The following is a 15238-nucleotide window of genomic DNA, read 5'->3' as shown; positions in this document are numbered from 1 at the left end:
TATCTGTTACCTAGCTTTTTCTTTTCCAATAAATTCTGATTTAATAAACATAATTTGAAGCTTCCCTAATCTAATGCCAAAGCACGCGTTTTAATTACGCCAGCAAATGTCTTATTTCTTATCAAACGCCTTTGATAACAAACAAGAAGCAATATTTAGTGCAGCTAGAGTAGATGCTTGCCAATTTATTTGCGTTCAGCAATGCTATACTAAGCCTTGGCGATATTGATTCTGTTCACACTCCTCGCTGCAATCGCACGTTTAAACTTGGCTTCCTCACACTTCCGTTTTGCAGCAGCTTTCTTTTTATCTTTCTAGAGCGAGATGCGTGGTACTGAACGGGAGCTAGCAGCGCTTGTTTATGACGAAAAAAAAAAAAAAAGCATTTTTCTTGTGGTCTTGCGCATGCATTTTCCTTCATCGAGCGTGAGGAGGCAATTGATTTCTGATTTTAAGATAGAATAAACTTTTGTATCGTTTTGTATTTATGTGAATAAGTCCGAAAGGCTTGCGAAGAAGGCTGCGCAAGCTTCAGAGGGCCCGATAAGCTGCTGAATTGCTCGATTTTCGTCACGCACGCTATCCGTGTCAAGAAAACACACGTGAACGATTATCATTGTCTTACTGCTTTGTATGTAGTTTATGTTACAGAGCACTTAAATAGGTATTCTGTGCGCGGTGCCTTTAACGACTTGACAACAAGCGGTACGGTGTTTGGGATTGGGCTGCAAATGAGATTTTTTTTTGTAGTAGACACTCTTACGACAGAGTAAAAGCAAAAAGAACACTATAATGGTTCGGGCCTTTGCAAGGCAGAATCCGGGTTCAATGACTCAAGTGTGTGGCCTGTAGATGTTAGCACGACAGGAAGCATTTGTGCAGGGCATGTAGATAAGCTACTGACTTTTAATTAATGTAAATCTGAAACTAAACTTGGTAGTATCTGTTACTCAGCGACCTCAGATATGCGGGTTAAGGCATTTTAGAGAGTTTTAGCGCGTCAGCCATTCCGATACACGCAGGCGGATGGGGCAAAGTGCCGTGTGAGTGGAGGCGTAAACCTGTGCGACTGGAGTGGTGGCGCCACCGGGTAGCACACAGCTCAAGCAGACGGACACAGACCAACGCTATTTTACTTCGCTGCTGATGAAGTAGAACATTTTCTGAGGCAACGTGTTCATGATTACGCCGCTGCCGAAAACTTGCACCAGCAGCGAAGTAGAATACAATTGGTTCTGCAGTATTAGCTCGGTGCTTGTCTACGCCACTAGGTGGCGCCACCAATTCGGCCGCTCACATTTACGTCTCCGATCAATCGGAGATCCGCCCAATCCACCAACGTATGCCGGAATGCCAGACACGCTGAAACTCTTTATTTTACTTCCAAATTGCTGCGGGAATTGCGCCGAAGATGGTAGCAAAAATTTGTTTGTACTCTCAGAGCTACACCGTTAGCTGCCGAGGATGACAAGGTCGCCTTTGACGAAGATAGGTCCTCCTATGGAAACGCTGGCCAGTCTTCTGAGGCATATTATCCCTGTTTGTAACTTTTACACCGCAGACCATTTCCTAATCTAAATACAAGGGGCACAGATTGTACAAGAGAATGTTTTTAGTACAAAATTCGTTCGAACTCGACTTCGGCGCCACACTCTGTCTTTTAAAATATCTTTATCGGTTTTAGTATATCCTTTAGTGGCTATTATACAAATTAGCTTTCATCAGAAACGAAGATGGTTTTTATTCTTATCTATTGTTGGAATTGCCCCTCCGTACTGATTCCCATTTATATGTGGTCACCTTAACGCCAAAACCAAACTTAAGTTGGCGAGAAGATGGAAAGTTGTGTAATCAGTAGCGAACGAACAAGCAATCCCTCTGTAGCCAACGCTTCGACAAGCGTACTTGTCTTCGTCAGTGCCCTCACGAATACAAGTCTCTGTGTCGAAGCGTCGAATACAAGTCTCCGTGTCGAAGCGTTGGCTACAGAGGCTATTGCTAGTAATATTTGTTTGAGAGCGAAGGCTGAAAAAAAGTTATCTTTTGAACAGCTGCTTCAGGTTTCTGACGATAGACTCACTCTCCGAGTAACTAAAGCAACTTTTTAGCCATCTCACCTATTCTGACTTCACATAACCTTTACAACAAATGCTGCTAAACGCGAATCGTGATGGCTTACATCGCGATGGCTTACAGTACTAGACCGAGACATATTAACTATTCCCATGGAAGAATAACAAAGTAAGGATAACGGAGAGTACGCAATAAGAGCCTAGTCGGTATTTCAGACTTTAAGCGCTTTCTTCGGCAAAACTGTTTCATTCCAGGGCTGCCTCTAAATTATGGAAGTATTTTCCATACCACCCTAAGCAGTAAGTTGATTTGAGAGAACAACGAGGTTTTGCAGCTCACGCACTTTCTGCGCCATTCAATTTCCCAAATGCACTTTCGCGGCATGTGCATTTGCGAATGCCCATCACGTGCTCACTTTTATCTCATTCTCACTCTCGCTTCATAAGCTGCTGTTTCATTCATTTTCGGCCTCTGTATACTTTTCTTGCACCTCACCCTACTGCTTCTTGAGCGTTTTGCCATTGCGCACATATTTCTTGCGCTATGAATGCATACGCGAGAGCGAGAACGCATTGGGTACACGAAGAATGCGGATTTATAGTTTTTTAATGAAAGAAATCATTCGACTCGTTTTCCTTCTGTTGGGGCGTCCCACAACGAAGCCCTTGACCGAGGTAAAAGAGATTGTCGGTACGAACTGGTTCAGGGTGACATTGCATTCATACGCGAATTGGGCTAACAGCGTCGTCACTGCTGGCCTTAAAACTGACAGATGCGACGCGTTTCACTTGATAACGGATTCTTGCCCGACAGGGCAGAGTATTGAGTGAGATTTTAATGCACCAGGAATAAAGGGAGACAATTTTGAACCGAAAGAGTAGGAATAGCCATAGCTCATGTCAGACCACACGACGTGGAAGTTGCGACCGGAGGAGCACCAATGTTTTTCTAAAGGCCAGCACACATCGAATGAATCTCTTCACCAATGTAAAAACGGGCACTCCTTAGTGCACTGTGCGAAAGTTCTACTTAAGAAACAGGACAACAGCATCCGAGAAACCGATCCGGCGTAGATCCTTCGAAATAGGGTTCATACCTGTGTCACTAAACAGTCTGTACGGCCGCACAAAAAACAATACTTGTCTGGAGGCATATCTCTTGGATGTTTGTTTTGCTGCCTGAGTCTGATATTCTGCTGTTTTTTGTTGCTACCTGGCTTTCTTCTCATATGTAAACTTGCGCACCAGCTGTGGAGCTCAGATGCTGTAGCGTTCTCTTGGTGAACTGAGAGCTCGAGGTTTGCCAACGAAGGTATATACATAAGGGCCCGAAGCAAAAAGACTCCGATGGAGATATTTAGGTATAACGATGTGTCAGGATACCAACCAAGGTGAAAAAACTACACCGACACTTTGGTTTGCGTCTTGACACATCCTTGAAAGTATCAACGAACTAGCACCGCAACAAGTATTGACAGATATTTAGGTGCAGGTGAAAGAGTCAGGTAGCTGAATATAATCCCAAGCTATCCCTTTAGGGGTCCACTATTGCGCGGGTGTAGCTCTGGGATATAAGGTGACGTAATATAAAGAGATCATCACAGTCTGTGATTTTTCTCAAAGAGCACACCTGTCATTTTTAGTCGTCTGTGCAAACATTTTATACACTGTGTCCCTGTTCGCGCTTTGCTTTCCGATTAATTTCCTTTAGCCGGAGGGGCGCTTTTTACGCATGTAAAACTGCAAGAAGGGCACTTGTGCCGAGGTAATCATGTACAAAGGACAAAACGTTGCTCATTTTTCACCCATTATTCGTAAGACCTCTTTTCCCATTCACATAAACTCACTAGGAGCGCCGACAGTAAGTGGGACCTGGTATGGTGCGGAAGAAACCAAGCATGTGCTCAATTGGCAATTTTGTTTTCGCATAACAAGACGAATGTTCATGCTTTTTGAATTTCTTGCATGTGTCGTATTGGAGCTTCCAAATTTCACATATGCCTACTATATGCTTAGATTGGTGCAGCAAATTCATGCTGCGGTCAGTCTGATACCAAGAAGAAGAAAACGTTGCTAATATCGAGTGGCTCTGAGCTACCCGAACTACGAGTAGACCATACGTATTGAGAAAAGTATAGCTATTTAGTATTACTGTTTAAATGGTAACGTTGCAATGCTATTAGCTTCGCCCGTTGCAACCAACGCTCGAAAATGTTGTTTGCTATAAATTTACATCGTGTAAATAACATTTTTTGCATGAAGCGTACACTGGACAAGTACTTACGACTGACACATTCTTTGTCGGCGTCAAATAATTATTATCATTATGTATTAATCATGTGAACATATATAAACACCATTAGGAGAGAAAGAGTCGGGCTAGCAATTGTCTCCGAAAAGACACAACGCCCACCTGCCTGAATAATATATGTATATAAAAACACAATGAGAATTTTCTACTCAGTGTTACTTCAATAATGTAACAGATTAGGAACTGTATCCTGCTCACAGCACACCTTGCTGTTCAATCGCCTAGATGTGTTATTTTATTGCCTGCTTTCTTTCTTTCTCCTTTCAGCTCCTGCCAGTACAATCATCAGCCACCAGAGCAGCTAGAAAATATAACGGACATCCTGAAGAATATTCTAGAGGGATACGACATTCGGCTACGCCCAAATTTCGGAGGTCTTTTGCTTTTACATTGTGTTAGAAATACACTAAGAAAAATGAGTACCTGAGTATTGAATGCCTGGGTGCTTTAGTAAAATGAGTATTTTAGATACCTTAAGAGGCAGAAAAGGTTAATGATAACAAAGGCATAGAGGTTGGCCGGAAGCACGTTCTGCTAGCCAGCTACTTTGAGCTTGGGGAAGAGAAAGGGCATACCTTGAGCACTTGTCAAACGAGCATAGGCAAAAATGCGTCACAACTCAAACTAAGCTGGCTCTTAACCAATGATAAATGATGCCTTTCTGACAGCTACTTCAAAAAAAGTTTGCATTGAAGTGGTAAACATATGCCTCACCATTGACTGACTCTTTTCTAGGAAAACCCTTGTTCATTGGAATGGACATAAACATTGCCAGTTTTGACAGCATATCAGAAGTCAACATGGTAAGCATTCTGCAGATATCTTATAATAAACACTTCGGTGTGTACAGGTAATAAGTCGTGTGAACTTGCCCAAGCTAAGTGTTATTTGGACTTTGACGAATCTAGTACAGTGTTCGGTGTCAGCGATGCAGAATGAAGGAAATTGTTGGGAACCAGAAGGTGTTTATGTATTCTTCTTGTACATAGCAACTTGGGCCGCCCGAATCGAATGCAAACAACTGGTGTATAAGGTTGGGCGCGTGGGTTTGCGAACTGTGCCAGCTCCCCGTATACCTTGAAAGCAGTAAAACCACAACGGTGAATAACTACATTCTTGCAGGTATGCTGAGATTTCAGTGCTCGAAAAAGAAATGACAAGTTATTGTAATTGATTTGCAGCTCCTCATTACGGCATCCTCCATGCTCATGCGCAGATTTACAGCACGAGATCAATCAATCAATCAATCAATCAATCAATCAATCAATCAATCAATCAATCAATCAATCAATCAACCAACCAATCAATCAGTCAACTTTAACATGGTGTATATTACAATGTAAGGCTTACGGGTCTCGTTAAGTTAGTGTTTAGGATAGCTTGAAAAGTTTGATTTGGGAACGCCGTTAGAGATAATATCTGCAATGGCTACGAGAATTGTGCATGTATGTAACGATTATTACTTTTTTTACTTGCGCTTACTTTTCTCTTTTCTCCCCTTCTTCCTATCTTCCATTTCCATGTTTCTGTCTCCTCCTTTCTAAAGAGTAGGCGGGCGTTGTGCCCCTTGCGGTGGCAGTTGCCAGCCTGCTCCTCGTTTTCCCTTTCCTGTCAAGCATATATATATTTTCAAAACAAATAATACAAATGATAACAATAATTTTTTACAGTAAACCATGTAAGCTGCGCATGCTTTTCATTGTGCATTCCAGATAAGAATGGGCAGGCCCAGTTTCTCATGAAAGCACTAACGCCCCTGTGGCCTGGTGTCAGCTGTATTCTGTTGAAAGACAATATGAACCAAGCGAAATGAGTGAATAAATATCGACCTTTATGCAAATAAAGGCGGCTGTCCAAGACTTCAACATTAGGTCGCAGGCGTTTATTCATAATCGAGATATGTACAACTGCCTAATTTGAGAGGAAAATTGTCATAATTGCAGGCATGGACACGAGGGCTGAAAGTTGAATGAACCGGGGTAAAGCCCCTCAGCCAGGCTGGTCAACGTTTCGATAGCACCTTTGCAGATAGCCGTCGCCGGTGACAGCACGCGACGTTACTCCTCCAACATCTCAAAACTAACACGCCAAGGATGAAAAAGATTGGTCCACCTGTCCAAACGCCAACAAGCTCGTCTGAGGCACCTTACCCTGGCTAATCCAACTTTTATCACACCGAATGTTTCCATCTGTCAGCCCTCATCTTGAATTTTCAGAAGCATTCACAAAGATTTCTTGCTTTGTTTTCAGGACTACACGATAACCCTGTACCTGAACCAGTACTGGCGCGATGAGCGGCTTACCTTCAGCAAGGAGAAGTACGAGTTGACGCTGTCTGGCGACTTCGCCGAGAAAATTTGGGTGCCAGACACGTTCTTCGCCAACGACAAGAACTCCTTCCTCCACGACGTCACAGAGAAGAACAAGATGGTGCGGCTTCAATCAGACGGACACATCACTTACGGCATGAGGTGTGCAATGATCTGCAGGCTTGTCTTAAAGTTTGATGTATGTCTCACCAAAAAGTGTACACATGGGGCCAATAGAAATTTTTAGCTTGTCCGGTATTGCGGCAAACGCAGGTGGACTGGGCGTTTTACCCGAGGGGTGGAGGCGTAATTGTGAGGGGCCTTCATAGTGCAGCCACCTGGTGACGCAGAGCTCAGTCAGGCAAACACAGAGCTAATATTACAGTAACCAAATGCATTCTACTACGCGGCTGGTGTAAATTTCGGAAGCGGCGCAATCGGCGTTGTTGCCGAATATTTACACCAGGAGCAAAGTGAAGTACTCTTGGTTACTGCAATATTAGCTGTGTTTGTCTGACCGAATTCTGCGCCACCAGGTGGCTGCGCCATGCAGGCCGCTCAAGTTTACGCCACCGCCCCTCTGGTAAAACGCCCAGTCCGCCTGCGTTTACCCGAATACCGGACACGAGAAAACTCACTATTAGCCAAGAAACCCACTTCCCACCGACGCTAGTATCTCCCTACGACACAAACATTTTCACATTTTACTCGGTCAAAATATGCAACTGTGAATGCTACAGAAGGTTCATAATAAAAATTTACCAGTGTTCAGAACCTGAAATAAAAGAAAACAAAAGAAAACTTAACTGCTGAATGTACGTAAAATACGCGACTAGATAAAGGGAGAACGTATACACAGACCATCGCATAACTATAAAGCTGCTCGCAATAGAATGACGAAAACGACATGCTAAAACACTTGTCGTCTCACAATCAATTTACTGAAGACACGACAGAGAAACGGAAATAAACCGCACTGTAAGACAGCATGAAACTCTTTTATTTTCACGCGTTATTCTAGAGTTTATATTATACGAAAAAATGACCATATCACAAGGAAAAGTTTTGCGAACGATGAAGAGGGTTCAGAAGATGTGGTGCTTGATGAAAAGTTGAAGTCCCTAATAGGCTTGAAGGAGTTGACACGCCATCACGTTTTACGGACGTTCTCCCTTACAACGCTGCATACGAAATGTTGGATAACGAATTGTATGAAAATTCTTCATACCGTATTGGTGAAGCAGCGCACTGACCAGGACAAGGTGGAGAGACACAAGAATTCAAGACAATCGCTGCTTGTGTCTTGTTATTGTATTCTTGTGCCACTCCACCTTGTCCTAGTCAGTGCGCTGCTTCATCCATACGGTATGATTAATCACCAATTCGCCCAACTTTCCACATTACTGTTCCAAGATTTTTCTTTGCACCGTTAGTTTAACCGTTACTTTTTGATGTAGTCAGTCTAACTGTTACGCTGTAATATCATCGTACTGTGTGCGAGAGTATCGGAGATAATGTGCATGAGTCTATGAAACCGGGGATGTAATAACGAGACGATTCTATGTCAATTCATTTCGTTTCCGAGTTTTGTCAGTGGTCTGAACAGCGCTCCGGTTATGGTATTGCCGGGATTGACTGATCCTGAGCGCAGATGATAGGAAAGAAATATATATTCGAGTAATAGGAATTGTTACAATAAACTGGCACTGATAATGGGACAAACAGCAGCCGGCAACGTACTAGCTTTGCAACATCTCCTTGTATCACGCAAAGTCTGATCAATTATGTGAACGTAAGCGCTAAAGTTGTACGAAAGGAGAGAAGAGTACACGAACCGGAAGGACTGATCATAATCGTAAAAGGTGCAGTATTTGTTGAGAAGGCGAAGATCCTTTGCCGCCCATTTCCTACTTTACAAAGGGCCTAACCTGATATGAGAAATAACGACGTCACGTTAAGAAATGTATGTAGAAGAGCTACCAGCCTACCACTTGCGAAAGACAGATCGGATGCTATGAAGCACAAAGCGGAATCAAAGCGGCGCGCCATAACATTAAAACCGAAGAGGACGACAAAAATCCTCAAGCGACCCTGCTTTCTCAAAGCATGCAATTCCCACCATTAGCTGCCACTTCCTCACGAAAGTGTTGTTAAGGAAACTGCGGCAGCACGTTGAGAGCCAGAGTGCACGCACATCAGTGACGAAATGGCGACACAGAAAAACGCCGAAATGTATCTCACCATCATGATGTATGAGGCCAGTGAGAATGATTTCTCGATGGCTATTTGGTAACGCTGGTAAAAGGAAGGACGTATGGCTAAGCATGACTCACAACATAATTTCCATATATGAGGCTTCATTGTGATTTGATTTTATCCTCAATTGCAGCCCTTGGTTCGACCAATTTGTCGAAGGACGTCACCATGTCGAGTCAGTGCTTGTCCCGGGATGTCTCGTCTTGTAAACTGTGCATTCTGTCGTGGGGATTGCGTAAACGTGACACATGTTCGGAAATATGTCATTGCGTAGATTTTTCTACAATGATTTTGCTATAACTTTTTCCCCGTTATATTTATCTTGTTCATTATTTAGCTATGCCGTTTTCCTATGTTGGTCTCTGCTTTCGATAACCTTTTTGCATGTTTTCTTACGATTTAGTTATCTCTCCCTCGGCATCAAAAATAGAGAAGCACATTTTTTGGTGTCTCTAAGCAGCAATAAAGGACACTGTTTACAGTGAGCAAACAGCGCCAAGGTATTAAAGTAATGATGTCTGCTTCCATCACATTGACGCTTTACTGTAACGAGGATGTATGTATTTCTGACAACTGTGGCACGAAAGTTGGCTGCTCGTACTCCGTTCGCTGAATACGACATTAACACATTTATTTTACCCAGGTTCACTACTACTTTGGCCTGCATGATGGACTTGCACTATTATCCACTGGACTCCCAAAACTGCACGGTTGAGATCGAAAGCTGTGAGTAATAACCTACTCTTCAAAATTATTGCTCCAGGTGCTGATTTCTCTTCTGCTAAATTAAGTTATAGCCAAAATTACAGTGGCTGTGAAAAGTAAGCGCGAGGAAAAAATTAAGATAACAGTGGTAATGCCGGGTTGCTAATATAAGCCTCAGTGAAGTCGGGAATAAAGCTTTCGCAAAAGTTTTCGTGAGAATAATTTTACTTCGTGCCTTGGCTGGACAAAAAAAAAACTGGAATGACAGTGTCTTATAACATCACCCATCTCCAAAGAAGCATATATATATATATATATATATATATATATATATATATATGCAATGCATATGATAGCATACATATATTTCCGCTAAGCACGTCATCAAGGCAGCGCGACGGTAAATAGCTAGGTACGGTTAGCCCACTTCTTCGACCCCGTTTGTAAGAACAGTCAATCTACGATTTCTAACAGTGTAGTCTAAACCGGTTGCTTAAGCAAGATTAGCATCAAGCCGAATTGACCAAGAAGAGAAAACTACAGCATGTTTTGAAACATTAGCGAGGCACAATTCTGCAAACTTGGAGGTCGCGAAATTGAGATGCAAAGTTACTTCAATACTCGCTGTTTCGTTAGCATTGTTAGTACGAACGTTAAAATTTTGAAACCGACATATTTGATACGACGTTGTACTTGGGGTATTTGCCATGATTTTGCATAGTTGTTTTATTTTTATTTGTTCAAATATGTCCCCATCTGCAGATGGATACACTGTGTCGGACGTTGTAATGTTCTGGAAAGATCCAGAGCCCGTCGTCGGGGTTGAGCAGTCTGAACTTCCGCAATTCTCTATCATAAGATACGAGACAACTGATCGAAAGGAGAAGCTTGCCACAGGTGAGCGGTCATTTACTTGTGAAGATAGAGCTGTCTTCAAGTAGAAGGTCTTGAAGAGATGTAGAAATAATTGCTGCCCTATTCTTGCTGTATAATTAAAAAAAGACATTCAAGCATAGGAGCAGATGAGCAGGCAAGACAACAAAAGGACTAAACAGAAGAAAAGTGAAAACTATGATTATGTCCGAGTAAGTGAAGTCGCCATGACCGACAGTAATTGAAGCGCCAGACAGCGACATCCCAATAAATCGCCATATTTCTAGTAGCATTTGTGGCTTAGAACCAGAAACCACAATGATAGCGGTTACGTGCTAATCAGAAACTCGTTAGAAAAATTTGAAGCTTCTTGACCGTCCTGCTTTCGCCAAAGAAGAGATGCATCTCAGAAGCCTTAGTAAATGCCTTTGTGAGAAAGGCCAATATTGAAGTTAACTAGTGCTGCAATTTGTACACGGTTGGCGTTATGTATCTGCCTCAGCAGCTCCAAGAAATTGTCATCTACGCCTTGCGTACTCGCCTGTATGGGCTACAAATGTATTCCAAGATGGCAATATCGAAACTGTTTTTTGCCTATGGTTTTGTATTGTTGGTAGAGCCTATACGAGAGGCAATGCCCTTCACGAATAGCCCAGAAGGTGGCAGTCACTTTCAGACAGCATAAAATGATGTACTCGGAGAACTACAGAATGGGTTCAGACCACGCAGACGCTTAGAGGATAACATATTTGTCCTAACTCAGTGCATAAAGATTTCAATAGCTCAAATAGACCTTTAAACATAGCTTTTCTAGATAATAAGGGAGCTGACGACAACGTAAAGAGGGAACTGTAATGGGATATTCTAAAACGGGAAGGCATAGATGACAATTTCTTGGAGCTGCTGCAGATACAAAACGACAACCGTGTTCAAATTGTATGTGAAGACCGTAAATGCAATGGAGTTGTGGAATTCACCAATGAGTGAAGCAAGGGAGCCCTTTGTCTGCATTGTTGCTCACGCTTTATCTTAAGGGCATAGAAAGACGACTAGAAAACAGTGAATTACGGGTTGGTTTATCTTAAATCAATAATGGGTCAAGGGTGCAACAGAAGGTCCGTGGGCTGATGTATGCGAACGACATAGTGCTACAAGTATACAATGCAAGCAATTTGCAGAAACTTGCGAATGTGTGTGGCAACGCAGTGACGTATCTAAGCCTTAAATTTGGCACACAGAAATCGCGAATGAGGATTTTTAATGAAGAGACGAGTAACAACGAGGGAACAATTCAACAGCAAGTCAAACCCATAGTCAAGCAATACAAATACCTGGGTGTATATATAAAGGAAGGAACTATCTACTCAAGCAGCCATGAAGATAATTCAAAAATGAAGGGGAAGCGCAATGTAGCTGTACTGAAACACGGATCACTTTGAGGCTATAATCCGACAAGGGAGTAATGGTGCCAGCGCTAACGTACACAAATGCCATTATGCGCTTAAAATTGGATATCTTGTCGGATTCAGAAGTTAACCAGAGATTGGTAGGCCTGTCGGCATTGATCACTCATAGTAAAGCCACAAATGGAGCGTTGCAGAGTGACATGAAATGGGCCTCTGCTTAAGCCAGAGAAGCACAGAACAAAAATAGATTTCAAGAATGACTCAGTATGACGAATGAAAATAAATGGGCTCGTAAAGTGCACAAACATTTGTACCTCAAAAGCGTGGACATAGAATGGAGAAAGAGTTCATGTGCGTGCTGCAAAAATCCGGAGACAATTCAGCGCATCCTAATGGAATGTGAAGGTATCCACTCAGCGATACCCGTAGGTAACGTAAACCTTTCAAAAGAGCTGAAGTGAACGGAATCATTAACCGGTCAGCAGTCCAGATAAACAACGCTCTTTCCTTTCGCCTGTCTTTTTCCTTGGTGTGTTGCGTCTTTTCGTTATATATAAACAAGAGACGTTTAGAGTGTTGATGAAAAAAAAAAGCAAAAAAGAGATTTATAGGACCGTATTCGTTACAGGCAGAGATAATGGTACAAGGTAGATATAGACGTTTTCATGAAGAGAAAAAAGATTAAGGAGATGTGGGCAAAATGCTATAGACCTAAAAGCGTCTATGGCACACCAGATTAGATCAAACAGGCTATGTGAATATTTGTGCCCGACCAGGTTTAAAGGCGATCATCGTCTTAAAGTGAACATCAAATGCAAAACAAGCAAAGTGTATAAACCAATTTGGAAATATTGCTGCTTTGAGTTGTAATTCACTGCATCAAATGCGAGAGCCACTTCACGAAACACCAACAAATATTTTAGGGTGCAAAAAAGAACATCATAACAGCTTAACTTTATCCATAAGAGCCATTTGAAATGTATGCGGTGTGCCAGATACTCAAGATGTGCTGTAATCTACACTAACATACCACATAACTCTACATAGCAGTACTGTCATTATCAGTACTGTCAGAAGTGAAATACTGTAACTGCCAACACTCCCAACCGACTGGCGCTACCATTGAGCTTATATTTAGATGCGTGTTGTCAGTGTGAGTAATAACGTCCTCTTAATCACGCACACATATCGTTGAACAGTACCTTCATTACTACGTGTTGCATGTCTAGTACTATCAGCAAAGTACACTTAGTACGACTCTGTGCATATGATGCCCACGAATCTATTCCATGCATTCTAGTTTTGTGCTACAGGTGGGTGGATGACAATTTTTCTATTTCATTCAATATATGTTGCTAAATTAAAATCCCCTACTAAATGATTTAGGTCTCAAGTGGAGTGAGTGGAACCTTTTTAATGCCTTGTCCTCTGCTTGCAGGAACATATCAACGATTATCGCTCAGTTTTGAGCTCAAGAGAAACATTGGATACTTCATCTTCCAGACATATCTTCCATCAATATTGATCGTGATGCTATCATGGGTGTCCTTTTGGATCAACCATGAAGCGACGTCCGCGAGGGTTGCTCTCGGTATGTATTTCGAGGTGGCCTAAGCAGAAAGAGATGTTTTTCATTGGCATCCCCCCCCCCCCCCCCCTTAAAAAAATTGGTGGACGCTTAAGCTTCGCTTTTAAGAGTGGAACGCGTTATCATTCAAAGATCCCTGACTGCTTCTCACGCTTCTCGACAACTGCAGCTTAAGCAACCGTAATGGTTACCGGGAAACACTGGTGGCGAACGCTATGCACGAAAGCGAGCTTTTTGGTAGAAACGCGGCCTCTTGTGTGGGCCATCCCGGAGATATTGCACAGCCGCGCCAAGCAAATTGCATAATTTTCAGGTTTCCGTTTTTGTTTCGTACTTTTAATATTTCAGTCTGAGAAGATTTAACATAAAATGCATGCGCTGTGGGTGTATTGTTCCATGACATTTGTCTGTGGATTGTCATTCTCAAAATTCCGAGGAACAGCTTTGCCAAGAATGCAAGACAAGGTATGAGCAACATTAATGATAGAATGGTGTGGAAATATAACCCGCACATACCGCATGTTATATAAGAAGGCGTGGCATAAAAATGTACCTAAATATATTCGGAGGGCGTGGTTGGGGATGATTTTCTCCGCCACCCGCCGACATCACACCCCGACACCAGTTGCCGACGCCGGATTTTCTGCGACACGGGGCCCTTAACGCTATCACGTTAAAATGTGAAAGGGAAAGTATCGCCTTAGAAATTTTGTTATTGGTTTGCTAGAAGTTTAGCGTGCTCAAATTAGCACGCCAAAATTCGGTGATTATATTGTCACCGAGGATCAGGACACAGACGCTGCATTCTTGGGAGTCGTCGATACATTTATAATTTCCCAGCAGCAGCACGACGACTCAGAACTGCTTCCGCTTATTCATTTCTTGGAAGGCCGAGGTAAAGGCGTGCCTCGACTGTTTGGGCGCAGTCTGGCGTCATTTTGTTTGAAGGACAATGTTCCCTATAAGAAGAACTTTTCTCCGACGGGCAGCACCTACTTACTGGTCGTGCCTGCTTCGCTTCGCAATGAAGTTCTCGCAGCGTGTCATGATGAGGCCACCTCAGGTAATCTGGGCTGCACACGAACATTGTACTGACTGCGGCGGAAGAATTATTGGCCGAAGCTCCCAGCCGATGTTAAACATCATGTACGCACTTGACGTGACTGCCAAAGACGCAAAGCACCACCCGACAAGCCAGCTGGTCTCCTACATCCTGTAGAGGTACAGGGAACGCCCTTTGCCAAAATTGGCATAGATTTTCTTGGACCGTTTCCAACTTCAACTGCAGGGAACAGGTGGATTATTGTCGCCACTGACTACCTTACCCGTTATGCGGAGATAAAAGCTACCCAGTGCGGAACAGCAGCTGAAGCAGCTCGATTTTTCGTCGAAAACGTCGTGCTTAGGCACGGTGCCCCAGCGGTTGTAATTTTACAGAGGAACCGCGTTCACGGCCGAACATTTAGAAGCAGTTCTCAAACTCAGTGGCACAGCCCACCGGAAAACGACAGCCTATCATCCCCAGACGAATGGACTAACGGAGCATTTTAACAAGACACTCGCAGACGTGCTTTGCATGTATGTCGAACTGGGACGAGATTTTGCCTTATGCAACCTTCGCTTATAACACCTATCAACAGGAAACTACTCGTATGACACCATTCAGCTTGGTACACGGTCGCGAAGCCTCGACAACTTTGGATGCAATGCTGCCCCAC

General features: G+C 43.0%; 1 protein-coding gene across 1 annotated transcript in view; it reads left to right on the top strand.

Moving 5' to 3' along the window:
- The window catches only part of LOC119449974 (gamma-aminobutyric acid receptor subunit beta-like), a 29400-nt gene that overhangs the window by 1910 nt on the left and 12252 nt on the right, over positions 1 to 15238 (top strand). Inside the window, exons 2-7 of the mRNA XM_037713298.2 lie at positions 4651 to 4757; positions 5119 to 5186; positions 6634 to 6854; positions 9592 to 9674; positions 10416 to 10550; positions 13371 to 13523. Coding sequence (XP_037569226.1) covers positions 4651 to 4757; positions 5119 to 5186; positions 6634 to 6854; positions 9592 to 9674; positions 10416 to 10550; positions 13371 to 13523 — 767 coding nt within the window. The remainder of the gene's footprint in view (positions 1 to 4650; positions 4758 to 5118; positions 5187 to 6633; positions 6855 to 9591; positions 9675 to 10415; positions 10551 to 13370; positions 13524 to 15238) is intronic.

This window comes from Dermacentor silvarum, chromosome 4 (assembly GCF_013339745.2).
Source record: "Dermacentor silvarum isolate Dsil-2018 chromosome 4, BIME_Dsil_1.4, whole genome shotgun sequence".
NCBI classification, from domain to species: Eukaryota; Metazoa; Arthropoda; class Arachnida; order Ixodida; family Ixodidae; genus Dermacentor; species Dermacentor silvarum.
This window is presented reverse-complemented; position numbering and strand designations above follow the sequence as displayed.